This window comes from Phodopus roborovskii, unplaced genomic scaffold (assembly GCF_943737965.1).
Source record: "Phodopus roborovskii unplaced genomic scaffold, PHOROB, whole genome shotgun sequence".
Taxonomy (NCBI): Eukaryota; Metazoa; Chordata; class Mammalia; order Rodentia; family Cricetidae; genus Phodopus; species Phodopus roborovskii.
The window spans coordinates 77,980,281-78,005,589 of NW_026126418.1; the positions used below are offsets into that span (position 1 = coordinate 77,980,281).

At 53.7% G+C, this 25,309-nt stretch overlaps 1 protein-coding gene and 1 pseudogene across 1 annotated transcript; one reads left to right on the forward strand and one right to left on the reverse strand.

Moving 5' to 3' along the window:
* Positions 1-1,091: 1,091 nt before the first annotated feature.
* Positions 1,092-2,019, reverse strand: LOC127222850 (40S ribosomal protein SA-like; annotated as a pseudogene).
* Positions 2,020-4,713: 2,694 nt separating this feature from the next.
* Positions 4,714-23,975, forward strand: Crb2 (crumbs cell polarity complex component 2). Its single transcript, XM_051185362.1, has 13 exons — positions 4,714-4,899; positions 10,811-11,134; positions 13,611-13,806; positions 13,891-14,030; positions 14,558-14,743; positions 14,934-15,047; positions 17,171-18,043; positions 18,128-18,636; positions 19,108-19,273; positions 20,113-20,881; positions 21,374-21,490; positions 22,284-22,410; positions 23,469-23,975. The coding sequence occupies exons 1-13, from the start codon at positions 4,809-4,811 to the stop codon at positions 23,691-23,693; spliced, it is 3,837 nt and encodes a 1,278-aa protein (XP_051041319.1). The 5' UTR covers positions 4,714-4,808; the 3' UTR covers positions 23,694-23,975.
* Positions 23,976-25,309: the final 1,334 nt, after the last annotated feature.

A 25,309-nucleotide genomic window follows, 5' to 3' on the forward strand; every position in this document is an offset into this window, starting at 1 on the left:
TTACAATGCTCTGCTTACATGTCTGCTTCAACACCAGAAGAGGGCACCAGACCCGATTACAGATGGCTGTGAGCCACATGGGAATTGAACTCAGGACCTTTGGAAGAGTAACCAGTGCTCTTAAACTCTGAGCCATCTCTCCAGCCCCCCCTTTTTTTTTTTTTTTTTGACAGGGTTTCTCTGTGTAGCCCTGGCTGTGCTGGAACTCACTGTAGACCAGGCTGGCCTCAAACTCACAGAGATCCACCTGCCTCTGTCTCCCTAGTGCTGGGATTAAAGGCGTGTGCCGCCACCGCCTGGGTCTTGACCCCACTCTTATCTTTTCTCATCATCACTGATATTAGCCCAACTGGGATTTTAGCATGCTGTAGCTTCTACTTCTTCACCTGGAAAACTCCTATTCATACTTCATGGCTCCAGTCCACTCTGGGAAATTGCCCCCAGAGACTGGTCTCTGTCCTTGGGGCTCCATGGGCTCTGAGTCAGTACCTTCCTGCTCTGTCTTGTTCACCTGCTAAGAGAACACTCTGCAAGTAAGGACTGAGTGATTCTCACTGGAATCTTGACAGATGCCGACACTGGTGACTAGAATAGGGGTCAATGCAAGGCCAGCTGAGGCACTGACCAAGTCTTTGATGGAGATTTAAACTCTTCACTGATGTGGTGACTCCAGAACCCACTGGTAAAGCATCAGCAGGTGTCATGTGATGTGGGGTGGGCACTCCTGGGAGCAACCCTCACCCTTAGCTTTGTCAAATTCACTGGGAGGAGGAGGTGAGAGGTAAGAGGTGTGAGATGGGGCAGGGGACTGCTGGTACAGGGCAGCTTGGCTTTGGTTTACTATGGGCTTTGGAATTTGGCTGTGGCCTGAGAGTAACTAGGGCTTAACAGGTAATAGACACAGTTTTCAGTTGGGAAACCCCCTTAATAGCTGGCATAGAACCCATTCCCCAGTTTGTGCTATTTGGGGATTTTTGGAGTCTTTTTGTTTTGGTTTGTTTTTAAGTTGAGGATGACCTTGAATTCCTATTTATTTTTAGAGTGAAGACTTCAAGAGACAGCTTGTGCGAATTTATTCTCCTTCCATCTTTTTTCCCTTTGCTCGGGTGTCTGCAGAGCAGCTTAGGACCACTCAGTGGTGGCTCCAACCCACTCAGTGGCCTGCGCTGTGGGAGCTGCTGACCAGTCCTCAGTGGCTGGCTGGGCACTCCAGTCTTCTGTAGGAAACTGCTGGATGGGTACAGAGGGCACCTGCACACCCTCAGACCAGTCAGCCACCTCTGGCTGAGCCGCGGTGAACTCCGGGGCTGGTGCAGTCCATTCGCCCTGGAATTCCTCCTTGGTAACAGCCTTTTCGGCAGCAGCCTCTTCTTCCTTCTCAATCTCCTCTGGGTCTCTGTAGAAGTAAAGGTCAGGCATGACCTCCCATGGGTGCTCATAGGAGATAGTGCTACGCATGTGGAGTACTTCCCGGGCCAGCATCCACCACATCAGACCCACCGAGTGAGCTCCCTTGTTGTTGCATGGGATGGCTAGGTCCACGTAGCGTAGAGGAGAGTCTGTGTTACACAGGGCAATGGTGGGCAGGTTGATGTAAAACGCCTCTTTGAGGGGCTTGTGGTCAGCCCTGGGGTCAGTGACAACCAGGAGCCATGGCTCCCGGAAGGCTGCTTGGATCTGGTCGGTGAAGGTCCCCGGAGTGAAGCGGCCAGCAATCGGAGTGGCCCCCATGGCAGCAGCAAACTTCAGCATAGCTTGCTGCCCAGTGTTCCTGGAGGAGATGAGGCTGACATCAGCGGGGTTCTCAATGGCAACGATTCCTCAGGCTGCCAGCAGCAGCTTCTCCCAGGTCCTCTTCAGACTGATGATGTAGATGCCATCACTCTTCAGTTTGTAGATGTACTGCTCCATCTAAAAGTCAAGGTTGGTGCCACCTAAGTGGGTCCCTGCAGCAAGGAAATTGAGGACGTCCCCCTCCTTCATCTGCAGGACATCAAGGGCTCCGGACATTGTGTAAGTTTCTCTAAGTTAGGACACTATATGGACCCGTCCCGGGGCAGCTTGCGGAAAGGCGACCTTGAATTTCTAATCCTCCTGCCTCCACCTCAGAAGCGCTGGGGTCACAGGTGTGCACCACTGTTTATGCACTGAGAGTGGAAGCCAGGGCTCCAAGCATGCTGTGTAAACATTCTTCCATCTGAGCTGCATGGCTTTTTGCTGGGTCTTTTTGATGGTTGTGAGACCAGGGAGTGCCTCTGGCAGTTAGTGGGTCGTTATTAAAGGTGATGTGTTTGTAGGACAGTAAACAGCTCACAGAGCTGGCCTACAGACCATCTGACTTGTGGATTTCTCAAGGCCTTTTGTATGGAGTGCTACTTAAAATAATAATTTAAAAATTTATTGTATGTTTATGGGTGTTTTGCCTATATTCATGTCTGTGCACAAGGTGTGTGCCTGGTACCTGTGAAGACCAGAGGACTCAGTAAATCCTCTATTGTGAGCTGCCATGTGGGTGCTGGAAACCAAACCCAAGTCCTCTGGAAGAGCAGCGAGTGCTCTTAACTGCTGAGCTGTCTCTCCAGTGTCTGGAGTGCTATTTTCGATGGGCAATGCCTTGAGTCCCAAGTAGCTTACACAAGAATACAGAGTATTTTCCATAGTTGTTATTATACATAGAATGTGCTAGAAATACAACAACCATACAGAGTGGAGGAAGATAGAAGCACACTGAGTTGTCATTATTTGGGGACATTATATACCTTACCACAAAAACACTTAGGCATTTGAATTGAATTATCTCTTGGCATTGGAAGCTGGTTGTCACAATCCAGGATTCTTTGGATAGGAGAAAACTTATCCTTACTTTATCATGTTCCCAGTATAACTAATAAATATATCTCCAATTTGAAATGCATATGGCTTAAGGTTACTTTCCTCATTTTTAATTTAACTAGCACATTTAGCTGTTTTAAAAATCTTAGACCTTAAATACAGCTAACCCCTAAGACAGTTCTATCTAGTGAGGGTTTTTATTCATTTTTTACTTGGAAGTTAATGGAGCTTCAGAGATGCAGAGTAAGTCACCCAAGTTACAGAACAGGAAAGTGGATAACCAGGGATTTGAATTAGTCCTATTGGCCTACCATATTCCCCTCTGATGTGTCGGTTCTACCACTGGTAGCCAATTCTTGCTCTCTTGGCCTCTTAGGGCAATCCATGCTACAGGCTGGCTTTGTCCACTGCAGACATCACAGGACCACTAGGTGGCAGCTGTGGGATGAGGGCGGGGCGGGGTGGGGGGCTAGGGCTGGGTGAACCAGTGCTTATCTGATCGCCTGTCTCTCCTTCACAGCCCACCCCCACACCAGAGGACCTGCTATTTAACCTTTCCAGTCCTGTCCAGACCCCTGGAATGAAGCACAGCTGCCCTGTAAAGTCTCATGATGTTACCACATCTTACAGATGACAGAATACTCAGGAGGAATAATCCTCTGTTAGGGGGTTCCGGTGTTCAGCTGTGTTCCCCCAAAAGTGGAGCATGACTTCCCCAGGACTGATGGGAGGAGTCCCAGGTCAAGTGAGAACTGGGGTGGACAGGGTAGATGTCCCAGTAAACAGGGCATGGTCTCCAACCTTGGGTAAGGATAGAGTGCTCACCTGGGCCCCGCTCAGGGCTTCAGTCTCTTTCTGAGCTCTGGGGACCCAGGGGTTCTTTGGGCTGGTAATGCATGGTGACTGCTGGGTCAGTCTGATACCTGTGATGCTCATAGTCCCATCTGCAGCTTCCCCAAGGACATCCTAGAAACCCAGTAGCTGTTCTGCCAGACACAGCAGAGTCCAGGGCCTTCAGTGCAGAATCCAGCATTGCTGACCTGGTCAAGGGTGCCCTCTGCCAGGGGCTTACTTGAAGAAGACCCTTTAAAAGGAGACTGCCCCATCAGGGCAGCAAGCCATGAAAGAAGGGTTTTTGAGATGATGGTATCCTCTGGCTCCACCCAGTGCAACATGTGACTGTGAGGTTAGACAAAGAGAAGGACTTTCCAGGAAGGGGGTGGGAGCGGCAGTGGAGGAGCACTATTTTACTTAGAGCTGACATTCAGTGGAAAGGTTCCTTTTGGACCCCAGAGACATTTCTAAAGTTGCAAGCCTCAGAGACAAAGATCAAAGGCAAATGGGAAGACAGAAAAGGCCCCATTTGGCTGGTGAGGGTGTGGGAAAGGTAGAAGGGCGTCAGGCGGGCACGTGGTCCAGGGCCCAGTACCTACTTACTGACATTTTACTGAGAGCCACAACGACAGGGACTGAGTAGCAGGGTGGGACGCAGGAAGCAACTGGGACAGGAGCTCCGGTGAGAGGAGGGGGAGGGGCCGTGCTAGCTCAGGTGTGGAAGAAGCAGGTTAGGAAAGGGCGGGTGGGATACTTCTGAGCAGAGGCGGGGCGGGAAGACTAAGGCCTGAAGCTGCAGGGTGGCTGAGCATTTGGGAGAAGAGGGAGAAGGCCCGGGAACCCTGACCGGCCCTTCTAGGGACTGGACTGGCTGGGAAGGGCTTGTGCACTGAGACCCAGGGTCAGGCACAGGGCCTTGCTAGAGCTGAGGCCTCCAAAGGGGCTTGTGTCTGTGAGGGATCGGTAGGTCAGACCCTCCGCGAGGATCCTGCCAGGGGAGGAGCAGTGGGAGGCGGGGCAGAGGGGGAGGGCAAGAGGAGGGGCCGGGCCTCTGTCCACCGCGTCAGTGCTGGTTGGAGGGACGAAGGAGGCGCGGAGCCCGCCGAGCGGAGGGTTCCCACAGGCGAGCGGAGTCGGCTGCCATGGCGCTGGTGGGGCCTGTGACTTGGGGCTCCAGAAGAAATGTCCATCTCCTGTTGCTGCTGCTGCTGCTGCCGTCCTGGGTCCCGGCTGGTGAGTGTGGCTGGGGCTGGGGGGTTCACTCCAGGTAGACGCTGAAGGCCTGGCCTGAGAGTCTAGTAGCCACGTTCAAGGGAACCATGTCCCAAGCCCCAGAATATGTGGGGATCCTGAGGTTGGGGTATTCTGGGACTCACTTGGAGCGTTTGGGGTGTCCTGGTAACTTTATACTGAGGAGCTTATGCAAGTGGGGCCTGGAGAATCAGGTCTATTGTGATCTGCAGAAGCAGTTAGGGAAAGCTGAGGATCTTGGTGTAAGTGTCCCTTAGGGAAGGCATGTCGCGCTAGGTGGAAGTGAATGAATTGGAGAAGGTTTCAGAGAACCTAGACAATCACCATAGAGTCTACTGGAGTCATTCGTTGAGCTGGGGTTCAGGTAGCATGTAAAGTTGCCAGGCAGGTGACTTTCTGGGTTGGCCGGCCTATAGAAATTCTGTCTGAGGGAACTAGTGTAGAGAGTTGTGTCCTAGCTGAACTGGCTGTAAATTGTCTCAAATGTTCAACTGGCTTTTCCTGGCAACTGGAGGTGTGAGTGGGGATTGGGGGAGCAGGGGAGCGGTGGATTAGAATAGAGAAGGGGAAGAGAACCAGGGTGAGGGGTGCTTGCCTCGTTCCTGCTCCTCTGACTGCACTTGAGAGGCAACCATTAGAGCTGTTCTGGGTCTCTGGGATGGCTAGGGTTTGGGATCATGTGTGTGTCCCCTGCAGCCATCTCTGGCATTCCTCAGCTAGGCTGGAAGGGCTAACTGAACACAGTCCAGGCAGCCAATGCTCTTTTGCCTTTGTCCAAGTGCATCCAGCTTTGAGCCTGGAATTCCCACTTGTTGGGGGGGGGGGGGTTTGGAGGATGTTTTGGTTTGGTTGCTATAGTTACAAGGACAACAGGGAGGGCCTGGGTTCTGCCCAAGGTTGGTGAACCCCACCTGTGGCATTCCCTCTGCATGCCTAGCCTTTATTGCCTTTTCCTCTGGGGCAGGAGGAAGGATGGGTATATTGTGGACCCCACTTTGTAGGGAGGAAACCAAACAAAAGCTGGAGAAGGAAGGGACCTAGAAGCTGGGGTACCTGAGGCAAATGATGATGGAGAAGCCAGGCAACTCCAGGCTATCTGCACATTAAAGGTGTGAGGTTCTGGGATGTGCTCTTCGAGTTTGTCCCACCTGTACCACACAGGTGCTTATGACAGCTGCAGAGATGTTTGGCATAGGATACACACTGCAACAGGACAGGAGTCCACAGGCACATGCCAGGTAACCCTGTGAGCTCACTGGTAAACCATGTATCTCCATGTGCATAGCACATGCCTGCACATGCCAGTTGTGTACACACCAGCAGACTGCACTACATTCATTCATTCACACAGGATTGTTCATGTACAAGGACTATGAGGTGGGCAAACAGCATATCAGAGGTGCAGAAGGGAATACCATGTCCTGTATATTCCCCTTAGGGGCAGCCATTTTCCTGTGACTTCTGTATGCAGGAATTCCTGAAGCTGGGGTGGGAAACCACACACACCAATACCTAGAGCTGACTGAGGGAGTGGAAATGCCAGGAACTTTGTAATTTGAAAGCTAATTTCCATCTTCGAGGAGATGAAAGTTCTGGAGGCTCAGATGCCCACTCCTGCCAGGCCCTGAACTGGGCCCCTCCATCCCAGTCACTCTGCAGCAGAGGACTGCTTGTTGCTATGGAGAGGATGAGGCATCTTGGAGTACAAAGGGACACGTTGGGTCGTTCCCACCCCCAACCCTCTCCCTGAACACCCAGGGAGGGTAGCATACAAAGGGGCAGCCAGTCCTCCTCAAACCTGGCCCCTCCTCCCAGTTCATGTGTTGGGTGAATAGGAAAGAAGCAGGGTGCCACACACTTCCAACCAATGGGGGGGGGGGATCTGCTGGCTGCTGGGTGCTTGCCTCCAGCAAAGGTTTACTATGGCTGAGTCATACCACCCATTATGTTGAGAGCTTTTAATTCTCCCAGCAGCCAGCAAAGCTCTGTTTACAGAACAGGTGAATGAAGCTCAGAGAGGGCTAGTAACTTGTCTAGGGTCACAAGAGCAGCATGGTTGGGCCAGAATCACACAGGAGGTGGCAGTTTAGGTGCAAACACAGGTGTGGAGGTCAGAGGACAATTGTGGAGTCAGTTCTCTCCCTCCATATTCACATGGCTTCTGAGGATCAAACTCAGGTCATGAGCTCTCCAGAGCAAGTCTGCAGAGACATCTCGATAGCCCTCAAGGGGAAGCATATTAACAGTTGCTAGAGAAACTGTCCACAGTAGCCAAAACAAGTGGCAGGTCTGAACCACCCTGCTTATGGTCTCTCTCATTCAGAGCCAGAGACCAGGGACTAGCAACTTCAGCAACTAGCAACTAGCACTGTGCTGGTGCACTTAAACTTGCCAGGACTGTTACTAAATTATGCCTTTTGGCCTTGGGGTAAACATCTTTGAAAAAGCATATCCGAGCTTCCCTGACTTCTGGGGTGTCTTTGCCTTTTCCTGATGAGTGGGTGTTGAGTGTCAGTGACCCCTTTCTGCACTGTACCCCTTGGGGTTCTGTGCTTGCAGTTTTATGTCAATTTGACAAAAGTTGGAGGATGGACCCTCAATTGAGAAAATGTCTCTGTAAGATGGGCTGTAAGCGAGCATGTAGGCCATTGTGGGTCATCCCTGGGCTGGTGGTTCCTGGGTCTACAAGAAAACAGGCTGAGCAAGCCATGAGAAACAAGCCAGTGAGCAGCTCCCGCCACAGCCTCCACATCAGCTGCAGCCTCTTGACTGCCTGTCTTTACTGCCCTGACTTCTAATGATGAGTAGTAATGTGGACATGTGAGCCCTTTCCTCCTTGGCTTGCTTTGGTCAGGGTGTTTCACGGCAGTGATAACAGCCCTGACTGGCACAGAGAAAGTAAGTGTTCTACTCTACTGCTAAGCATGCCAACTGCTAAGCTCAAGGAGGAGAGTTCTGCTCTCCTGTGCTGCCACTGCAACCCGAGCTTTTGCACATGTGAGGCAAGTGCCACATACCCCTCCCAGACCTCCAGAAACCTCTCTGGGGAGGGGAGGAGGGGCTGGGGGGGCATATTAGGTTCACAATAGTTGGGCCTGTAATTTCACGAGCTTCTGTAGACGCAGATTTTCAGGCTCTTGATGGGAAGCAGTTCCTTTTTTCTACCTAGGAAGGAGTAAATATACCGAGATGGCAAAAGATGCCTGGCCCTAGAACACAGCTCTCACACAGTGACCACCGACAATGACCGCATGCGCTCCCTCATGCTCTCCTCTGGGTAGGGCAGGGTGCAGGTCTAAGGAAAGTGTCTGTGTCTGTTAATCTCTCCTCTGCCAGGTCAGCCCTGGCAGTCTGAGAGGTCAGGAGGGATTTGTAAAGATAAGCACTGGCCCCTTGTTACCCTGGTGACAGGCTCCGCCCTTCCAGCTAGGCCCTAGGGAGAACCCCTCCCCTCCCCTGCTCAGTCGACCCTCTGGGCTCACTGTTGGCCTGTCAGGGCCACCCTGGAGTGCGGTGGGACTGGAAGTGATGGGTCTCTGGATTGTAAAAAGGGCAGATAAAACTGTTGACACCACTGGTATCCAGGCAGCTTTGGGCCTCTTGTACCCTTCTGCCCTGTTCCACTAGAGGTGGCTTTTCTAATTGTGGGGCTGGGCTCCGCCTTGCAGGGAGTTCTTAGGGTAGCAGACCTCTGCAGGGCTTTCTGAGGACCAATAGAGGAGAAAAACGCCTTCTCCTGATGCTGTGGCCACTTAACATATAGGGCTCTGAGCTAGTGGCCAAGCTCCAGGTTGGGGTGAGGGGATGAGTACCTGTGCCCTGATGGGATTACAGTGGGAGCTGTTGGCAAGGGCCCAGTGGCAGGCGCTTCATAAGAGGCTACTCTGGGCCTTTTGGGCCTGGGGACTTTGGCTATCATGGCCGCTGCCTCTTAAGGGGCGTTCACTGGGTGTCAAGGATCTTCACAACACTGAATCTGTCTGATGCTCCAAACCATGCTCCATCCACTTCCTGCAGCACTCACCTGACCATTTCCCCATCACCCATCAAATTGTCTTCTTCCCCTCATAGGGTATCTATTCTGGTGTACCTGCACTGACCCTCCCAGTCTGTCCAGTCACAGGAGCAGTAGCAGAAGGTCCACCCACTTACTGCCTGTAAGCCCTCAGAGTAGCCCAGGCTGCCTTTTTCCTCAGCCCATAAGTTCAGGCTTGACAGAGACCTGGGAATGGATGCCTGGGCTGGGATAGCTGTGAGTAGAGGGGCCCCTTAGCCAGAAAGTATCTCAGACTCCACAACCTGACCCTTTGCCTGGCTCTGGTGGGTATTAGGTCCTGTGTGCAAGGAAGAACCCTGGGCACTTGAGATGGCACAGCCATGTCTCCCTGAGTCTACTGAACTGTGGCTTGCTGTCCTCCATCTTGGGCTGCTGAGGAGCATGGGGATATGGCCAGCAACTGCCCTGCCCCATGGAATGTGGATGACGCCTGACAGGCTGCCAACCTTATCCGGAGGGAGGGGGGGATCTTCATGGAGTGGGGGAGGGGAAGGTGCAGGGCCTTGATGCAGCTCACTGCTCAGGTCTGGCTAGTGTCTGCATGACAACCTGGGGGGGGGGAGGGTAGGTCCTAGAACTCCAGGCAGGGGGTAGAATAGCTCCCTTCCCTCACAGCTGTATCTGGCATCTGAGGTTTTGAACCCTTCTGCCACACAAAAGGAGGTCTCATAGCTCATGGTTCTCTGAGCTGGTTTTTGGACTTGTTAGTGACAGGTTTTCAGGCTGGCATGAAGTGAATAAGGCTCTCTGAACTTGGCTTCTAAATCAACACAGAGCGCTCCATCCTGGTCCTGTACCCATTGAGTAGGTCAAGGACACTATATCTGCTCTGTCTCAGGTGCTTATGCCAGGCATTTGCCTGTGGGGGGTGAAATGGGTGCTAGTGATCCTCTAGAAGTCCCAGGCAAGAAGGCAGGAAGGTGGGACCAGGGTGGGCAGGAGTGAGAGAGGCTGAGTCAGGCCCAGCCTTTGAAGTCCATTCTTTCTGTGAGGCTGAGGTCGGACATCTTAGGTTTCAGTTAGGGATGAAGTTACCAGACCCCCAGCGGAAGCTTGGGGGGATAGAAGCTGTCCCCTCCTTTGTTTCCTCCACCCCACTTCAGGCTGCTGAGAGGACACAGGCCTGCGAATGGAAAGGCCTGGCGAGCTACTCCCTGGTGCAGTGGGACCACCCTGGCATTGAGGTCTGTTCCTTGTGAACTTACTGTGTGATGTCAGCAAGTCTTTACTTCCTTGAGCTTCTATTGCTTGTCTGTAAAGTGAACATAGAACAGTCCAAGCCTACTAGGGGTGCTGCAGGGGTGACCAGAAAGCAGTGTGGATACTATCTGTTATGCAATGCTATCACATGGGAGCCACTCATTCTGTCCTCTGTTTCTGCTGTCTATATACAACTGAAACCTGCCTGGGCCTGGAGGAGGGGTAGTTCATTCTGCAGAGCTTTCACCAAGAAGCCCTGGGTTTGATTCCCCAGCACTCCATCAACCTGGAGTGCTAGTGTATGCCTATAATCCCAGCATTTAGGAGGTGGGAGAGAGGACTGACATTTAAGGTCATCCTTGGATACATAGCAAGTTCCAGGCTAGATTGGACTACCGAAGAGTGCTTCTAAAATTAAACACAAAATAAGTAAAGAAAACCTATTAAGAGTAGTTTTAACAAAAACCTCAGTCCCAGGCATAGGTATCTGCCATTCGGGATCAGCTTGTAGATGTGCATGCAGGCTCTTAAAAACAGACAGTCCTGTGTTATCTTTAGGTTTGTTGCTAACATTGAGAGAAGGGTGCATTATGCAGACCCTGCCCACATAGCCAAATTGCTTTCTTTTTTCTGCAGGGCTGATTCCTTCAGAGACCCCAAGTGCCTGTACCTCAGACCCATGTGCTCCAGGGACCCAATGCCAGGCTACAGAAAGTGGTGGCTATACCTGTGAGCCAGTAGAGCTTGGAGGCTGTGCTACTCAGCCATGTCACCACGGTGCATTGTGCGTGCCCCAGGGCCCAGATCCCAACAGCTTCCGCTGCTACTGTGTGCCTGGCTTTCAGGGTCCCTACTGTGAGCTGGACATTGATGAATGTGCATCCCAGCCTTGCCACCATGGGGCCACCTGCCGCAACCTAGCAGATCACTATGAGTGCCACTGCCCCCTGGGCTATGCAGGTAATGGAACCAGTCACCTTGGAGGGCTGGGCCATGAAGGCCATCAGCTACTCATAGTGTAAGCATCCCTATTTGGCTTTGGCTCAAGTCTAGAGATGCCTCGGGCTGGCTAGCAGCTTTGGTACCCACACTTGGACTGGTGGCTCAACTGATCTTTCTTGGGCTAACATGGAAGGTGGGACTGGTTCAGCTAACCTAGCAGGTGGGATTGGTGCATGTGTGTTTAAGTGTTGGTGTGGAACCTGGCACATATTAGGTAACTGACAAATATTGCTTTTGTCTGCCACAGAACTGAGTTAGGTCCCTGATGGAGGCCAATGCTAGCAGGGCACACCTGCCTGGTTTGGCTTTCATGACAATGCCCAGATGGTGTCTCTAGCAATTCCTCAGTGTAGACCTGTGTCAGGCTGCCATGTAGACCTCTGTCCTCTAGGCATCCTGAATGGGATCCTTTTCTCTCTGTGATGGGGATGTGTTCCCAACCGTCCTTGTTGCTTAGAGTAGAATAACGTAGAAGCAGGTGGCTAGAAATGTGGCTGTCATGGACACACATGCTTTCTCTTCCTGGGAACACCTCACCCCAGTCCCTTTCTGCTCCCACTGCTGCTTCCTGGAGCTGCCTGACATCAAGAGGGAGGGTACAGCTGGGGATAGGTCCTCAAAGGATATTTAATTTAGTGTAGTCGGGGGTTTCTGTCAGCCCTGAATTTAGACACTGCTCAAACTGCGGGGCAGTTTGAAAAACTGGGACCCTGCATCTTTCCCCTCTCAGGGTCTGTACATTTGTGCAGGTGAGACTGTGGGTCCCGTGGGTATGGTAATTCTAAAGGCACTCTGAGCACCTGCTGGTGTCATGTCTGTGTATGCTTCTATGGAAAGTGTGTGTGTGTGTGTGTGTGTGTGTGTAGGTATGTGAGCACTGCATGTGCAGGATACCAGCCAATGTGATCATTGTGATATGAGCAGGCAGCTTTGTGTGACTAATTTCTCTCCTCCTTCTGTTCAGAGCAGGGTGGGGGAGTTGGGATTCCAGGAAGTCTGGGCCTGGCTCTCCCTGGCACAGAGGTTGGGAGTGGGGCTGGAGGGTCATGGGAAGGAGGAGTCCTGAGGCTTGTTGGCTGGGAAGTAGGGGGGAAGCTCCAGCTGGAGGCAGCTGGCTACTTAGCCTTCATGATGAAACCTACTTAGGTGGTGGTGGGGGGCATGGAAATCTACATTGACAGGATATGTCTCATAAATCCCACACCTGGAGATCTTCCATCTCCCTCCATTCCTCTCTGTCTCCACTCCTATCCTGGGAGGGTCAACGTGTACTCAGGGTTTCCCCAAAAGCATGGGAATTCCTGGGCAGAACCAGGGACTTCAAGTTTTAAAACCAAGGCAGGATAGGAGTTGATGACCCTACTCTGGAGTGCCCCTCTTTTGTGGGCTCCCTTCTTGCATCCACCAGTGAGTCTCCTGAACTGCATTGTTGTGCAGAGCTGCTGTGTTGGTTACCCTTCTCATTGCTCTGGTTGAATACTTGACAAGAAGCAACTAAAGGAAGGGTGCACTTTGGCTCTTGTGGGGATGCTGTCCGTCATGGTGTCGAAGGTAGGGCAGGAGCAGCAATAGCCATCTGGTCACACTGGGTCTCCAGCTGATGCCAGTGCTCAGCTTGCTTTCTCCGACTTTCCATTTTTATTCAGTCCAGGATCCCAGCTTGCCTTCCTCAGTTGAACTCTCCTGGAGACTCCTTCCAGACACAGCCAGCAGTGTGTCTCCCAGGCGATTTAAAGTCAGGTCAAGGTGACCACAAAGATTGGCTGTCATTACCCCTACCAACGACTTGCATTTTTATTTATGTGTATGTCATGTGTATGGGTTGCCAGAAGAGGTCCTGGAGTGAGAGAATACTAGGAATTCTGTCTGAGCATCCTCATGAAAGCCAGGCCTGATCTGTCAGGGCAAGTGTGAACTACTTAATGTGGATGCTGGGCATGGAACTCCGGTCCTCTGGAAGGGCAGGGAGTTAGTGCTCTTTATGGCTCAGCCATCTCTCTAGGCCCAAAGCCTGACCAGTTTGGATGAGGGGGTCTTGCTGCTCTCATGCCTCTTACCTCCCTCCTCCACTCTCCCCAGGTTCTGTCTGTTCTCCATCCTCCCAGGGCCACCAACTGTTACCCACCTGTCCTAGCTCAGTCTTCCAAAGCCTTTTCTGAAGAAGTCCCCCACTCCCACCCTTGCTGCCAGCACCCCAGGACAGACCCTAGCTCCTACCCTCAAGGGATTCAGTTCTCTCTCTTGTTGAGGTCATCATTATTAAACACCAGCCCTTTCCCGGCCTACCCCACTTTGAGGCCGCCAGGACAAGGAGGATCCTTTTGTGTCTACTTAATATCACCTCCTCTGAATGATAACTGGAGCAGATTGGGACTATTGGCTGGGCCACTATCGCCCTGCTAGATGTGGTTCCATGTCTCCTGCCCCTGTCCAGGCATAACATGTGAGGACGAGGTGGACGAGTGCTTGTCAGCGCCCTGCCTGCACGGAGGCTCGTGCCTAGACGGTGTGGGCTCCTACCGCTGCATGTGCGCTCCAGGTTATGCGGGCGCTAGCTGCCAGCTGGATGTGGACGAGTGCCAGAGCCAGCCGTGCGAGCATGGGGGCGTGTGCCATGACCTGGTCAATGGGTGAGCCCTGGGCGGGGTGACCTGACTGCGGGGTGGTGGGCTGCAGGATGGACACACACTCAGCTCCCGCCTCATCCACGCCAGTTTCCGGTGCGACTGTGCGGACACGGGCTACGAAGGTGCCCGCTGCGAGCAGGAGGTGCTGGAGTGCTTGTCGGCGCCCTGCACGCACAATGCATCCTGCCTCGACGGCCTCCGGAGCTTCCGCTGCCTCTGCTGGCCAGGTGTGTGGAAGCCTCTCTCCCTCCCTCCCTCTCCCTCTCCCTCTCCCTCTCCCTCTCCCTCTCCCTCTCCCTCTCCCTCTCCCTCTCCCTCTCCCTCTCCCTCTCCTCTCCCTCTCCCTCTCCCTCTCTCTCTCTCTCTCTCTCTCTCTCTCTCTCTCTCTCTGTGTGTGTGTGTGCGTGCGTGCATTAAGGGGGAGAGCTCCTTGGCCAATGTGGTGGGGCAGGTGTGAAGGCTTGTGCATGCATGAGTACAGTCTGGGCCCTCTGAGTCCTGCACTTGTAACTTATGTGCATGAGTCTCAGTTTCCTGATCTGCAAACAGGGCTGCTAACAGCACCTGCCCTTGGGTTGTAGAGAGGAGTGATGGTATACTTGGCACACAAGAAGGACATCTGAGTGTATTTGTAGCAATTAGTAGTGTCCCTACAGTCTCTCTGTCAGCAACCACATTCTGTCCCTATCCTGTCCTCAGTTGGCTTGGGAGCTACCTAATCACTTGTTTCCTGATGCCTTCATGTGCACTACAGGCTTCAGTGGTGAGCGGTGTGAAGTGGATGAAGATGAGTGTGCATCGGATCCCTGTCATAACGGGGGCCTGTGCTTGCAGCGCTCTGACCCAGCCTTGTATGGGGGTGTTCAGGCTACCTTCCCTGGAGCCTTCAGCTTCAGCCACGCCGCTGGCTTCCTTTGCACCTGTCCTCTGGGCTTTGCCGGTGAGTTGCCTACTGGAGAAGCACTCAGTCAGGGTCCAGATCCCCCAGGATGGATCCAGCCTGGCCCATGACCTGGCCCTACCAGATGCCACCTTTCTCTCTTTCTCTCAATCTACCCAGTTATAAAATGGACACTTTTGGTTCTTGGCTCTGGGGATGCAGGCAGCAGCCACAGTTGATCTTTTTGTAGGGGATGACTGCAGCGTGGATGTGGACGAGTGTGCCTCAGGACCATGCCTCAATGGTGGCAGCTGTCAGGACCTGCCCAACAGTTTCCTGTGCTATTGCCGGGATGGATACACAGGTGCACAGGTGGGGGAGGGGTGGGCTGGCATGGAGGTAAGGCTGTGTGTGAATTGATACACACAGGAAATGAGGCTGAAGGTGGGTGTGGTGGCACAAGTGACAACTGGGGTTGTGTGCTGAACTGGAACCCCAGCTTTGTAGGTGGAATGGGAGGGGCTGGTCAGTTTGAGTAGTCAGGAGGGAAGCATGGAGTGGGTGACATCAAGGCTGCCCTGGGGAACGTTGGCTAATGTTGGTTGGTTGGTGACTTTGGCCCTGTAGATACTGAGTGTCTGTGGAGCCAGGGACAGCCTGAGAGACCCAAGAGAGGGATCTGAACTGGGGTCAGTACTGGGGTTTATGTATAGATGTCTGGTTCTGAGGCTGCAGGCTGTCTGGGAGAAACAGTAGAGCGATAACCAGAGAGCTGGGCCGTGAACCCTGCTATCAAATCAAAGGGGGACAGAGCCTTAGCCAAAACAGAAGACACAGCTGTGCACATGTGTCTGCCTTCCGAAGGACATGCCTTGCCTCTTGGGAGTTGTGCCTGCTGTCAGTGGCTGGAGTGCAAAGCTCTCCTTGCAGACACAGGGCCACCCATGAACACAATCTTCCCTCTAATGACCCTGCCCCCACTGGAATTCGGGTAGTACTCCCCCACATCATAGCATTCCTGCTCCTGCTTAGCATACAACAGGAGCTCCTTTTTCTGCAGGTCCCTGGAGGCCATTTCCTTTGCTTGGGGAAGGGGCTGGAGATACATCCCCTCCTTCCTATCTTGACCACTCAAAGATATTTGAGCTTGCCAGGTGTGGTGGTGCACACCTTTAATCCCATCACTCGGGAGGCAGAGGCAGGTGGATCTCTGTGAGTTAGAGGCCAGCCTGGTCTACAGAGTGAGTTCCAGGACAGCGGGGGCTACACAGAGAAACCCTGTCTCCAAAACCCAAAAACAAACAAGTGGCCCACTCGTCCATAATCTCATAAGTAGGGTTTGCCATCCCCATCTCACAGATAAGGCAATGAAACCTGGAAGCGGGTGTCTACACAGGGTCTGTGGGAACTCAGCTCCTTGCAGTTAAAAAACTAGTGGGTGGCAGGGAGAAGATCTCTGAGTTTGGAGTCCTGGAGGAGAGACCCTAGTTGGTGAGGAAGGTCCACCTGGCATCCCGAGTTGTCCAGAAGGAGGCAAGCAGCCCAGGCTGGTCGCTCCTCTCTTAAGCCTTGATGCATCTGTAGGTGACCACAGGGATGTGGGGCCTGAGCCCCTTTCTGGGGAGCCTGAGGACTGGGGCCTCCCAAAGGAAGAGTTTACAGCTGTGCCTGGTGACTGAGGAGGAGCTGTGTGGGCTGACTGATCCTGACTGACTCCTCTGGGCCTGGGTCTCTCCAGCTGAGGTGTGGGTTTAGGCCTTGGCTTGTGCTGTGGATGTTCTGGCTGAACTGGGATTTCACTTAGGCCTTTGCTTCTGGAGGAGAAGAGGGGGTGGCACCTTCTCAGGCAATGTAGGGACCCTTGGGCAGACCTAGGGCAAAGGGACTGAGGAGTGGGCCCGGGGGTGCTCAGTGTGTTCCAGGTGTATCAGTTACTGTGACTGGTCCACATCTACAAAGGCTATACCTACCAAGGGCAGATTCAGGCTCCAGAGGGAAACAGCTGAGTAAACAGACATTCTTAGCTCAGGGTTATGGGAGTTGTGTTGGAGTGTTGGAGTAGTTTGGGCAGGTGTGAGGGAAAGCTGTGGGCCCTCTGAGGGCTTTGTGGGATGAGGAAGAGTTTGGAAGGTGAATGGCTGGGTCATATATAGCAAAGGAGTATGGCTAGGTGACACCCTAGAAAGAGACTTGGTTACTGTGGAGACAGATGGGGAGGAACTTCCAAAGGCAGCTAATCTGGAGGCTGCCAGACCTGCTCCAAGAGCTGGCAGGGGAAGAGGTACTGGTTGGAAAGTGGAGTCAGGGAGTGCTTAGGGGGTCAAACCCACAGGGGCATGGAGACTTATCAAACATGGCCAGGAAAAGGATTCCTGGGGCCTGGTTTATAGGTGCCTAGGTCAGCATCACCAAGAAGCATGTGAGTTCTGGTTGGAGGCTGTGACTCTGGCCTGGTGTGCTGACTTTTGGCTGATCTCTCCCCTTTAGGTCTGACATGTCAGGAGGATGTGGATGAATGCCAGTCGGAACCTTGCCTGCATGGTGGAACCTGCAGTGACATTGTAGCAGGCTATATCTGCCAGTGCCCTGAGGACTGGGGTGGACATGACTGCTCTGTACAGCTCACAGGCTGCCAGGGCCACACCTGCCCACTAGGTGCTACCTGCATCCCCACTTTCAAGTCTGGGCTCCACAGTTATGCCTGCCACTGCCCACCTGGGACCTATGGGCCTTTCTGTGACCAGAATACCACCTTCTCGGTCGTGCCTGGAAGCTCTGTGTGGGGATTGGTGCCAGCTGGTGTCTCTCTGGGTCTGGTGCTGCGGTTTTGTACCACACTGTTTGCTGGGGCCCTGGCCACTCTCAGGGACACCCAAGACAGCTTGGAGTTGGTACTGGTGAGGGCCACACTCCAAGCCACACTCTGGAGACATGGCACTGCTGTACTTGTCCTTATACTGCCAGACCTAGCCTTAAATGACGGCCAATGGCACCAGGCGGAGGTGACACTCCGCCTGGGAACCCTGGAGCTGCGGCTCTGGCACGAGGGCTGCCCTGGCCAGCTCTGTGTGGCCTCTGGTCCTGTGGCTACAGGTCCCACAGCCTCAGTGGCCTCTGGCCCTCCTGGGCCCTACTCCATCTATCTTGGTGGCTGGGCCTTTGCAGGCTGCTTCCAAGATGTGCGTGTGGAAGAGCACCTTCTGCTGCCTGAGGAGCTCAACGGAAATGTGCTCCTGGGTTGCAAACGCAGAGAACCATGCCAACCTCTGCCGTGTGCCCATGGAGGGGCCTGCGTGGATCTATGGACTCACTTTCACTGCAACTGCCCAAGACCTTACCATGGGCCCACATGCACTGACGGTAAGGGGTCAGTGGGTGGGGAGGTAGCATCAGTGCTGGGCCCCTAACCTGCTGGCCTCACCTCAGTACTATCTCTCCCCACAGAGGTTCCAGCTGCCACCTTTGGCTTGGGCGGCACCACGAGCTCAGTCTCCTTCCTGCTCCACCAGTTGCTAGGCCCAAACCTCACTGTGTCATTTTTTCTCCGCACCCGGGAGCCTGCTGGTCTGCTTCTCCAGTTTGTCAATGATTCAGTGACTAGCCTAACTGTGTTCCTGAGTGAGGGCCAGATCTGGACTGAGGTGCTGGGTCATCCTGCTCTAATCCTCCCTGGGCGCTGGGATGATGGACTCCGCCACTTGGTGGTGCTTAGTTTTGGCCCTGACCAGCTGCAGGACCTGGGCCAGCAGCTGTATGTGGGTGGGAGGCTCTACCCTGATGACACCCAGCCCTGGGGTGGGCCCTTCCGAGGATGTCTCCAGGACCTGCAACTCAATGACCTCCACCTCCCCTTCTTCTCTTCACCAATGAAGAACTTAAGTTGGCCTAGTGAACTGCATGCTGGCCAGTCGTTTAACCTCACGCAGGGTTGTGTCTCTGAGGACATATGCAATGTGAGTGCCTGAGGCAGGGTCCTTAGCTAGGGTCTGTGTTATGACATAGGCAAACTGAGGCTTAGAAAGCCACATGACCTGCTCAGAATTCTGTCATTAGAGTGGAAGAGTACCTGTTTCCCCCCTGTCCAATTGTTCTTCCTTCGAGTGGTCCCAGAATTCCGTTTGTCCCAGTCTGAGATGACACCCTTAGACAGAGAATGGACCTCAGCCTTTCTGCAATTGCTGTCTGTGGGAAAGAGGCAGTGAGGGTTATGAGCAGAACATAGGCTAGAATAACCCAGTGCGAACAAGGCTAGCCTCGTTACTGGCTGGGTTCCTCAGACTAGGTGGCCTCACCTAGCTGGGCCTAGTTTCCCATCTATAATGTAGGGGTGATGACAAGTTCCCCTTCAACTTTGTGGCGAGATGGTCCATGGGGGTGGGGTGCTACTTTCCTCATTGCTCATTGATATCCTGACTCTTCCACAGCCAAATCCTTGTTTCAATGGTGGAGCTTGCCACATCACCTGGAATGACTTCTACTGCACCTGTTCTGGCAACTTCACAGGGCCCACCTGTGCCCAGCAGCTGTGGTGCCCCAGCCAGCCTTGCCTCCCACCTGCCACCTGTGAGGAGGTTCCAGATGGCTTTGTGTGTGAGTTTGGGTGCTGGACACTGAAACTGGTTAGATCCTTTAGGGTTTATGGGATGTTGGGCTGTGGACCAGGAGTGCCAACACCACCAGTGTAGTGGGACACTGCATTCTGAAGGACAGAGACTCTCAGGGTTTTCAAAGCAACTTCAAGTGAGCCACAGCAGAGGAACATTAGGAAAGGGGGAGGGTGTGGCATGTGTGAGGTTTTTGAGGTTCTTAAGGACAACAGAAACACAAGGTTAGGAAGATGCTGTCGAAGATGGATTGAGAAGTTGGTAGGGATTTGAAGCCCAGCTCAGAGACCAAGGGTCCCACATTGCTCACACTAGCCTTGAACTCATTATGTAGCAAAGGGTGATCTTGAACTTGTGATGGTCCTGCCTCAACTTCCCCAATTCAGGGACTCCAATGTGAAGGGGTGTCAAGGATGGAACCCAGGGCCTTCTATATGCTCTCTACCAACTAAGCTACATTGCCAGCCTTACAGAGGGTTGTAAATGGGAGAGGGATTTGATTGGATGTGCGCCTGAATTAGGTGAACAGTGAGCCTCCCTCAGGGAGGAGGGGAGCAGGCTGGACTTGAGTTGATACTGTTGATATAGCTAATGTTTTCAGGGTAGCAAGTGTTGTGTTCCCCTTAGTATTGCCCTGGAACTGATTCCCTCCAGGTGGAGAATGCATAAGGGGTAGAAATGGCAGGCTGCCGTTTCTGAGGTCAGGTGACAGGTGCCTGCCCTGGTCAGTCCTTGTGGACAGTGGACCCTATCACCTGCACTCTGAGCAGGGAGGAAAAGCTGGCATGGCTGGTCATTTCCCAGTGGCTCTAACTCTCTCTGCAGGTGTGGCCGAGACTACAGTCCGCGAGGGCCCTCCTGCTGTGTTCAGCGGTCACAACGTGTCCTGGGCACCCGCAATGAGCGAGCTCACCCTAGCCTTCCGCACTCGCGACCTGGAGGCTGTGCTGCTGCGCGCCGCTGCGGGCGCCCACTTGGGTATCTGGCTGGCTGTGCACAACGGCTCACTGACAGTGGATGTGGCTGGCTCGGTGCTGCCCGAGCCCGGACCACGTGTGGCCGATGGTGCCTGGCACTTCGTGCGTCTGGCTCGGGAGCTTCCACAGGCCGCCGTCTCGCGCTGGCTGCTGTGGCTGGATGGCGCGGCAATGCCTGTGGCTTTGCAGGGCCTGGGCGGCGACCTGGGCTTCCTGCAAGGCCCGGATGCCGTGCGCATGCTGCTGGCTGAGAACTTTACTGGATGCATGGGCCGTGTGGCACTCGGCGGTCTCCCGTTACCCTTGGCGTCGCCGCGGCCCGGTGCGATCTCTGGAGCCCGAGAGCACTTCGTAGCCTGGCCCGGGTCGCCGGTCATGCGCCTTGGCTGCCGCGGTGCGCCTGTGTGCGCGCCCTCGCCCTGCCTGCATGGCGGTGCTTGCCGTGACCTCTTCGATGTCTTCACCTGCGCCTGCGGTCCAGCCTGGGAGGGACCCCTCTGCGAGGTCCGCGCTGATCCGTGTCGCTTGTCGCCCTGTGTCCGGGGCCAATGCCATGTACGCCCCGAAGGCCGCTTCGAATGCCGTTGTCCTCTTGGCTTCGCAGGCCCACGTTGCAGGTGTGCTGTGGCTGTGGGCAGAGGGGTTTGAAGGGATGAGTTCTCCTTAGTCTCTCTTTCGAAATGGGAAAGTCACTTCTATTTGATGCTCATAAAGAGGTTAGGCTAAATTTGAATTAACAACATTGTGGTTTGAGGAGAGTTAGGAGGGCAGAAATAATTACGGGCATGATTTGGGGACTTTGAAGGAAGCTGCCCTTAGTGATGGTCTCCGTCCATCCCCAGGGCCAGAGCCTTTGCAACTCTCCCCATTTCTTCCTGGGTCCAGAGCTGCCTAGCCCTCTCTTCAGGAAGTTTAGGAACTGTGTTGCCCTGCCCTTTAATTTCAGCACTTATCAAAGGCCTTGGCTCTTGTGAGGGGAAGCAGCAGAATGACTGACAGACTCTGTGTTCTTTGGCTGTAGAGGGTGGGCATTCCTCAAATGAGAGCACTGTGGTCAACTCACAGCACCCTACTTCCTACTTCCACCCAGCTTCCTACTCTCTCCACAGGTTGCCTGTTCTGCCTCAGGGATGTAGCCTCAATTCCACCTGCAAAGATGGCACCCCTTGTGAGGGTGGTTCCCTAGGCACCAACTGCAGTTGCCAGGAAGGCCTTGTTGGCCTGAGGTGGGTCTGGGAGCCAAGGTCATGGGAGGTTGCCCCTGGATTCTCAGCCTTGGCAAGGGAAACGGGGTCCTCCTTGTCTTGCCCTCACTGTCATCAGTGCCGATAACCCCCCAGTGTCACTTGGTCTGTCTAGGACTCCCAAGACCATTGTCTCTTAGCTGGATGCCAGTAGGACGGTAGTTGTCTAGCCAGTTTTTGGGGGGTGGTTCAAGACAGGGTTTCTCTGTGTAACAGTCCTGGCTGTCCTGGAACTCTTGTAGATTAGGCTGGCCTCTTCCTCCCAGTGCTGGGATTTAAAGGCATGTGCTACCACTGCCTGACTTTTCTTTTTTGAAATGTGGTTTCTCTGTGTATCCCTGGCTGTCCTAGAACTTACTTTGTACACCAGGCTGGCTTTGAACTCAGAGTTACCTGTCTATGTCTCCCAAATGCTGGGATTAAAGGTGTGCACAGCTACCTCACAGCCCACCTAGTTTAAGGCCCATTGGTGCTTAGTGGACACAGCCAAAATGCAACCTGTGGGCCTCCAGAATGTGCAGTTGGCATCCCTCCCTGCTACATGCTCTTCCTCATTTTCATGGAGTAGGAGCCCTTGTTAGGCATAAATATTGGGCTCAAGGGGAATGGGTAGGTGATGGGAATCATCTTCAGCTCTGGTCACTTGACAGTGATGAGGCAGGCTCAACAGTGGCTAGATGAGCTTTGATGCTTGGGTGGAGGAGGGGAGCAGCTAGGGGAATGGGGGGCAGCTCTGGTGAGAGGAATTGGCTTTCTTAGCCTCTGTCTCTTCCAGGTGTCAGAGTCCTAACCTGTCTTGTGAAGTCAACCCTTGCTTGAATGGGGGCACCTGCCGGGCAGCCAGTGGCATATTTGAATGTACTTGCAATGTAGGATTCTCTGGCCAGTTCTGTGAAGTGGTGGTGAGTGGTTCTCAGGGGTGGGCTGCTAGGCCTGTTTGGACTATAGCAAAAGAACAGTGGGCAGGGAGGGCATGGCCCTTGTGGACTTATTACTGGGGCTTCCTGGTGGTATTAGTACCATCAGGGTAGTGGCAGTGGGGGGACAGGTTGGGATCTTCCAACTGTACTCTGGGACTGGCTTCTGAGCCCACAGGATCATGGAGCTTGTAGTCTCCTTGGGCTCCAGAGCAATTTCTGAAGCAGAGCCTGCCAGTGCAGGCTCTGGCGCTGCAGGTAACCTTGCCCCAAGGAGGCTCAGCTGACAGAGGTGTGGGCCTGTGGGGACCAGCACCAAGCCTTGGGGAGGCCCTGATACCAGAGTGGGTGCTGATATAGGGTTTTCTGTAAGGGCAGTCTGGGGAGTGGCCTTGATCCCTGTAGGTTCCTCGCAGTCTGGCTTTTGCTTCTGGGAAGTGTTGAACTTTTACAGGCTATGTACCCACCCCTACCCCAGGGAAAGGAAGTGACCTTACAGCTCCTGATGAAATGCTGTAGAGAGGGAAGGTGTGAACTTTATGGTTTTGGGGCCTCATTCTCTGGGCTTGAATGCTGGGGGTGGGGATAAAAGTTACAGACAGTGGGCTGCCTCAAGAATTCTGATTTGGGGGATATGAGTTCTAGGCACATGGAGTCTTTGATGGAGGCACTGTGGGAGTCTGTGACTGAAGATGGGGAAATGCTGCCCTCACCCCCCAAGCAGGCTCAAGTGTGCTGGGGACAGGCTGTCAGAGCAATCCCTTGCAAGTAGGCAGGTCATAATGAGTTCTGTCTGTCCTTGTCATTAGTGGGCTCTGCTTTCTGCTCTTTACTTCAGCTGTTGTTGAATTGTGTCAAGCCCCTCCCCCACAGGCACTCCTGGAATGTCTACTGTCTACTGTCCTAGCCAGGGCTATGCAGCACTCCCCTTGCCTTGGCTTGGACAGGTGGCTTCCTGGCTTCTGCCTTCCCACCGCAGGAGCTGCTCTCCTGACTTTGGGAAGCCTACTTCCCTGAGTCTTCTTGTTTCCCATCTCTTGCAGAAAAGTCCGCCTCTGCAGCTGCCGTTCCCACTGCTGTTGGTAGCAGTGCCTGCAGCCTGTGCCTGCCTCCTCCTCCTCCTCCTGGGGCTCCTCTCAGGGATCCTGGCTGCCAGAAAGCGCCGCCAGTCTGAGGGCACTTACAGCCCAAGTCAGCAGGAGGTGGCAGGGGCCCGACTGGAGATGGACAGTGTCCTCAAGGTGCCACCAGAAGAAAGACTTATCTAAGCTGGCCTGGCTGCTGGAGCCACTGAAGGTCCTGCAGGATCGTTGCAGAACATCCCCTGGAGGCCCAAAGAGACTTTCCACAGCTAGGACATCCACAGGATGCATCCCATGGTTGGCAACCATTGCCCCTGTCCATTATGGACTCAGAAAATGGGGCACAACTCAGGGAGGCAGAGAAGGCTAAGGGAGTATGAATGTCTCTGACCTGCTGGGCTGCAAACAGGAGGGTACATGTGGGTGCCCATGGTATGATTGACAGGTGTGTGTATGTGTGTGTCTTTGTGCCTGCTGTTTGGGGGAGAAGAGGGGAGAGAATGGACAGGGGAAAAGGAGGGAGGGAGTGAGAGTGGAGAGGACAGGAGAGAGAGAGGGAGGGAGAGAGGAAGAGAGGGAAAGAGGGAGGGAGGAAGGGAGAATGAATTATGTGGGCATGTGTTGGTTTGCAGATTGCAGTGTTGTGACAGGGCTTGTGGGCATGCCCTGTGTGTCTGTCCACATGAATGTAGTGGGGCAAAAGTGATTGCACAGTGGCTGCTTCATGACTGGAGGTAACCTGGATGCTTCTGAGACAGGGGAAGCCCAAGGCTGCACGCTCTCTAGTACTGGACAGGCCAGAGCTTGCCCAAACACCCAGACTTTGGTTTTGACATCTTGTCCTACCTCCAAGGACAGCCCTTGTCCCAGAGAAGCTGAGATATGGAGGAGAATTCTTGGCTTCCAGAACAAAAGCCCTTTTGGGTTGATCTAACTGACAGTGCCGTGGCCAATACCCCTATGTCTGAGGGCAGGCCTGCAGGAACCAAGGGCCAGCTGCCCTGGGCCATCCTGCCTGCAGATGTGGAGCAACCTCTCTGCCTACCTCACAGGGCTGTTCTGAGGATCTGAGAGACAAAGAGGCAGAAACTCCAGAATCTGTTAAAACTCCATCTGATGGAAAGGACTGGCTGCCCTTGGGAATGTTGGAAAGTGTCTCACCTGCCTACAGCCAAAGGGGCTTCCTGGGACCCTGGCAAGGAAGCCAGAGTGCAGAAAATGAAGGTGCTGTTCTCTGTCCCTGGCCCTGCAAGCTTCCCACCTTGCAGTTCTGCAGCACAGGCTGACCTATTGCCTGCAGTTCCGTTGACTGTGTATGGCTGTTGAGAGAAAGCATGCCAAGGAAGGTCTCAGTTGTGTGCTCAATAGTGCTCAGCAGTTGGACATTGGCAGCTACTACACTGGCACCCAGGCTACAGGATTACCTCTTGTGTATAAACACTCAAGTGCACTTGACCTCTAACATCATCCCCAGAGGACCCACCTGCAGGTCTAGCCTCCTTTGGACTTCCCAGAGCTCTTTGACTTGGAGATGTGTCCTTTAACATCCATGCTTACCAGGCCAGTGCCTCCTCTCTGGGGGTTCCATGTGTAAATGCCAGGAGATTTATACAGGAAGCTGGGTGTCTCAAGGTTTCAGTCATCTCCAGAAGGTACAGGCTTGGGGGTAATGGGAACTCAGTAGAAGCTCTGATGAGACCCTGGATGCTAAGAGGCCTGCTTAGTCCTTACCCTGTAGCAATGGGACTAACTTGCCCCTAGCTGTCTCTGTGTCCCTTAGGAGAGGGGAGAGGAAAGGGGTT

Coding starts and splice junctions, on each gene's coding strand:
- Crb2 (XM_051185362.1), top strand. CDS start 4,809: ATGGCGCTGGTGGGGCCTGTGACTTGGGGCTCCAGAAGAAATGTCCAT. Junction 15,048..17,170: donor TTGCCGGGATGGATACACAG/GTGCACAGGTGG, acceptor TCTCCCCTTTAG/GTCTGACATGTCAGGAGGAT. Junction 19,274..20,112: donor GGTTCCAGATGGCTTTGTGT/GTGAGTTTGGGT, acceptor CTCTCTCTGCAG/GTGTGGCCGAGACTACAGTC.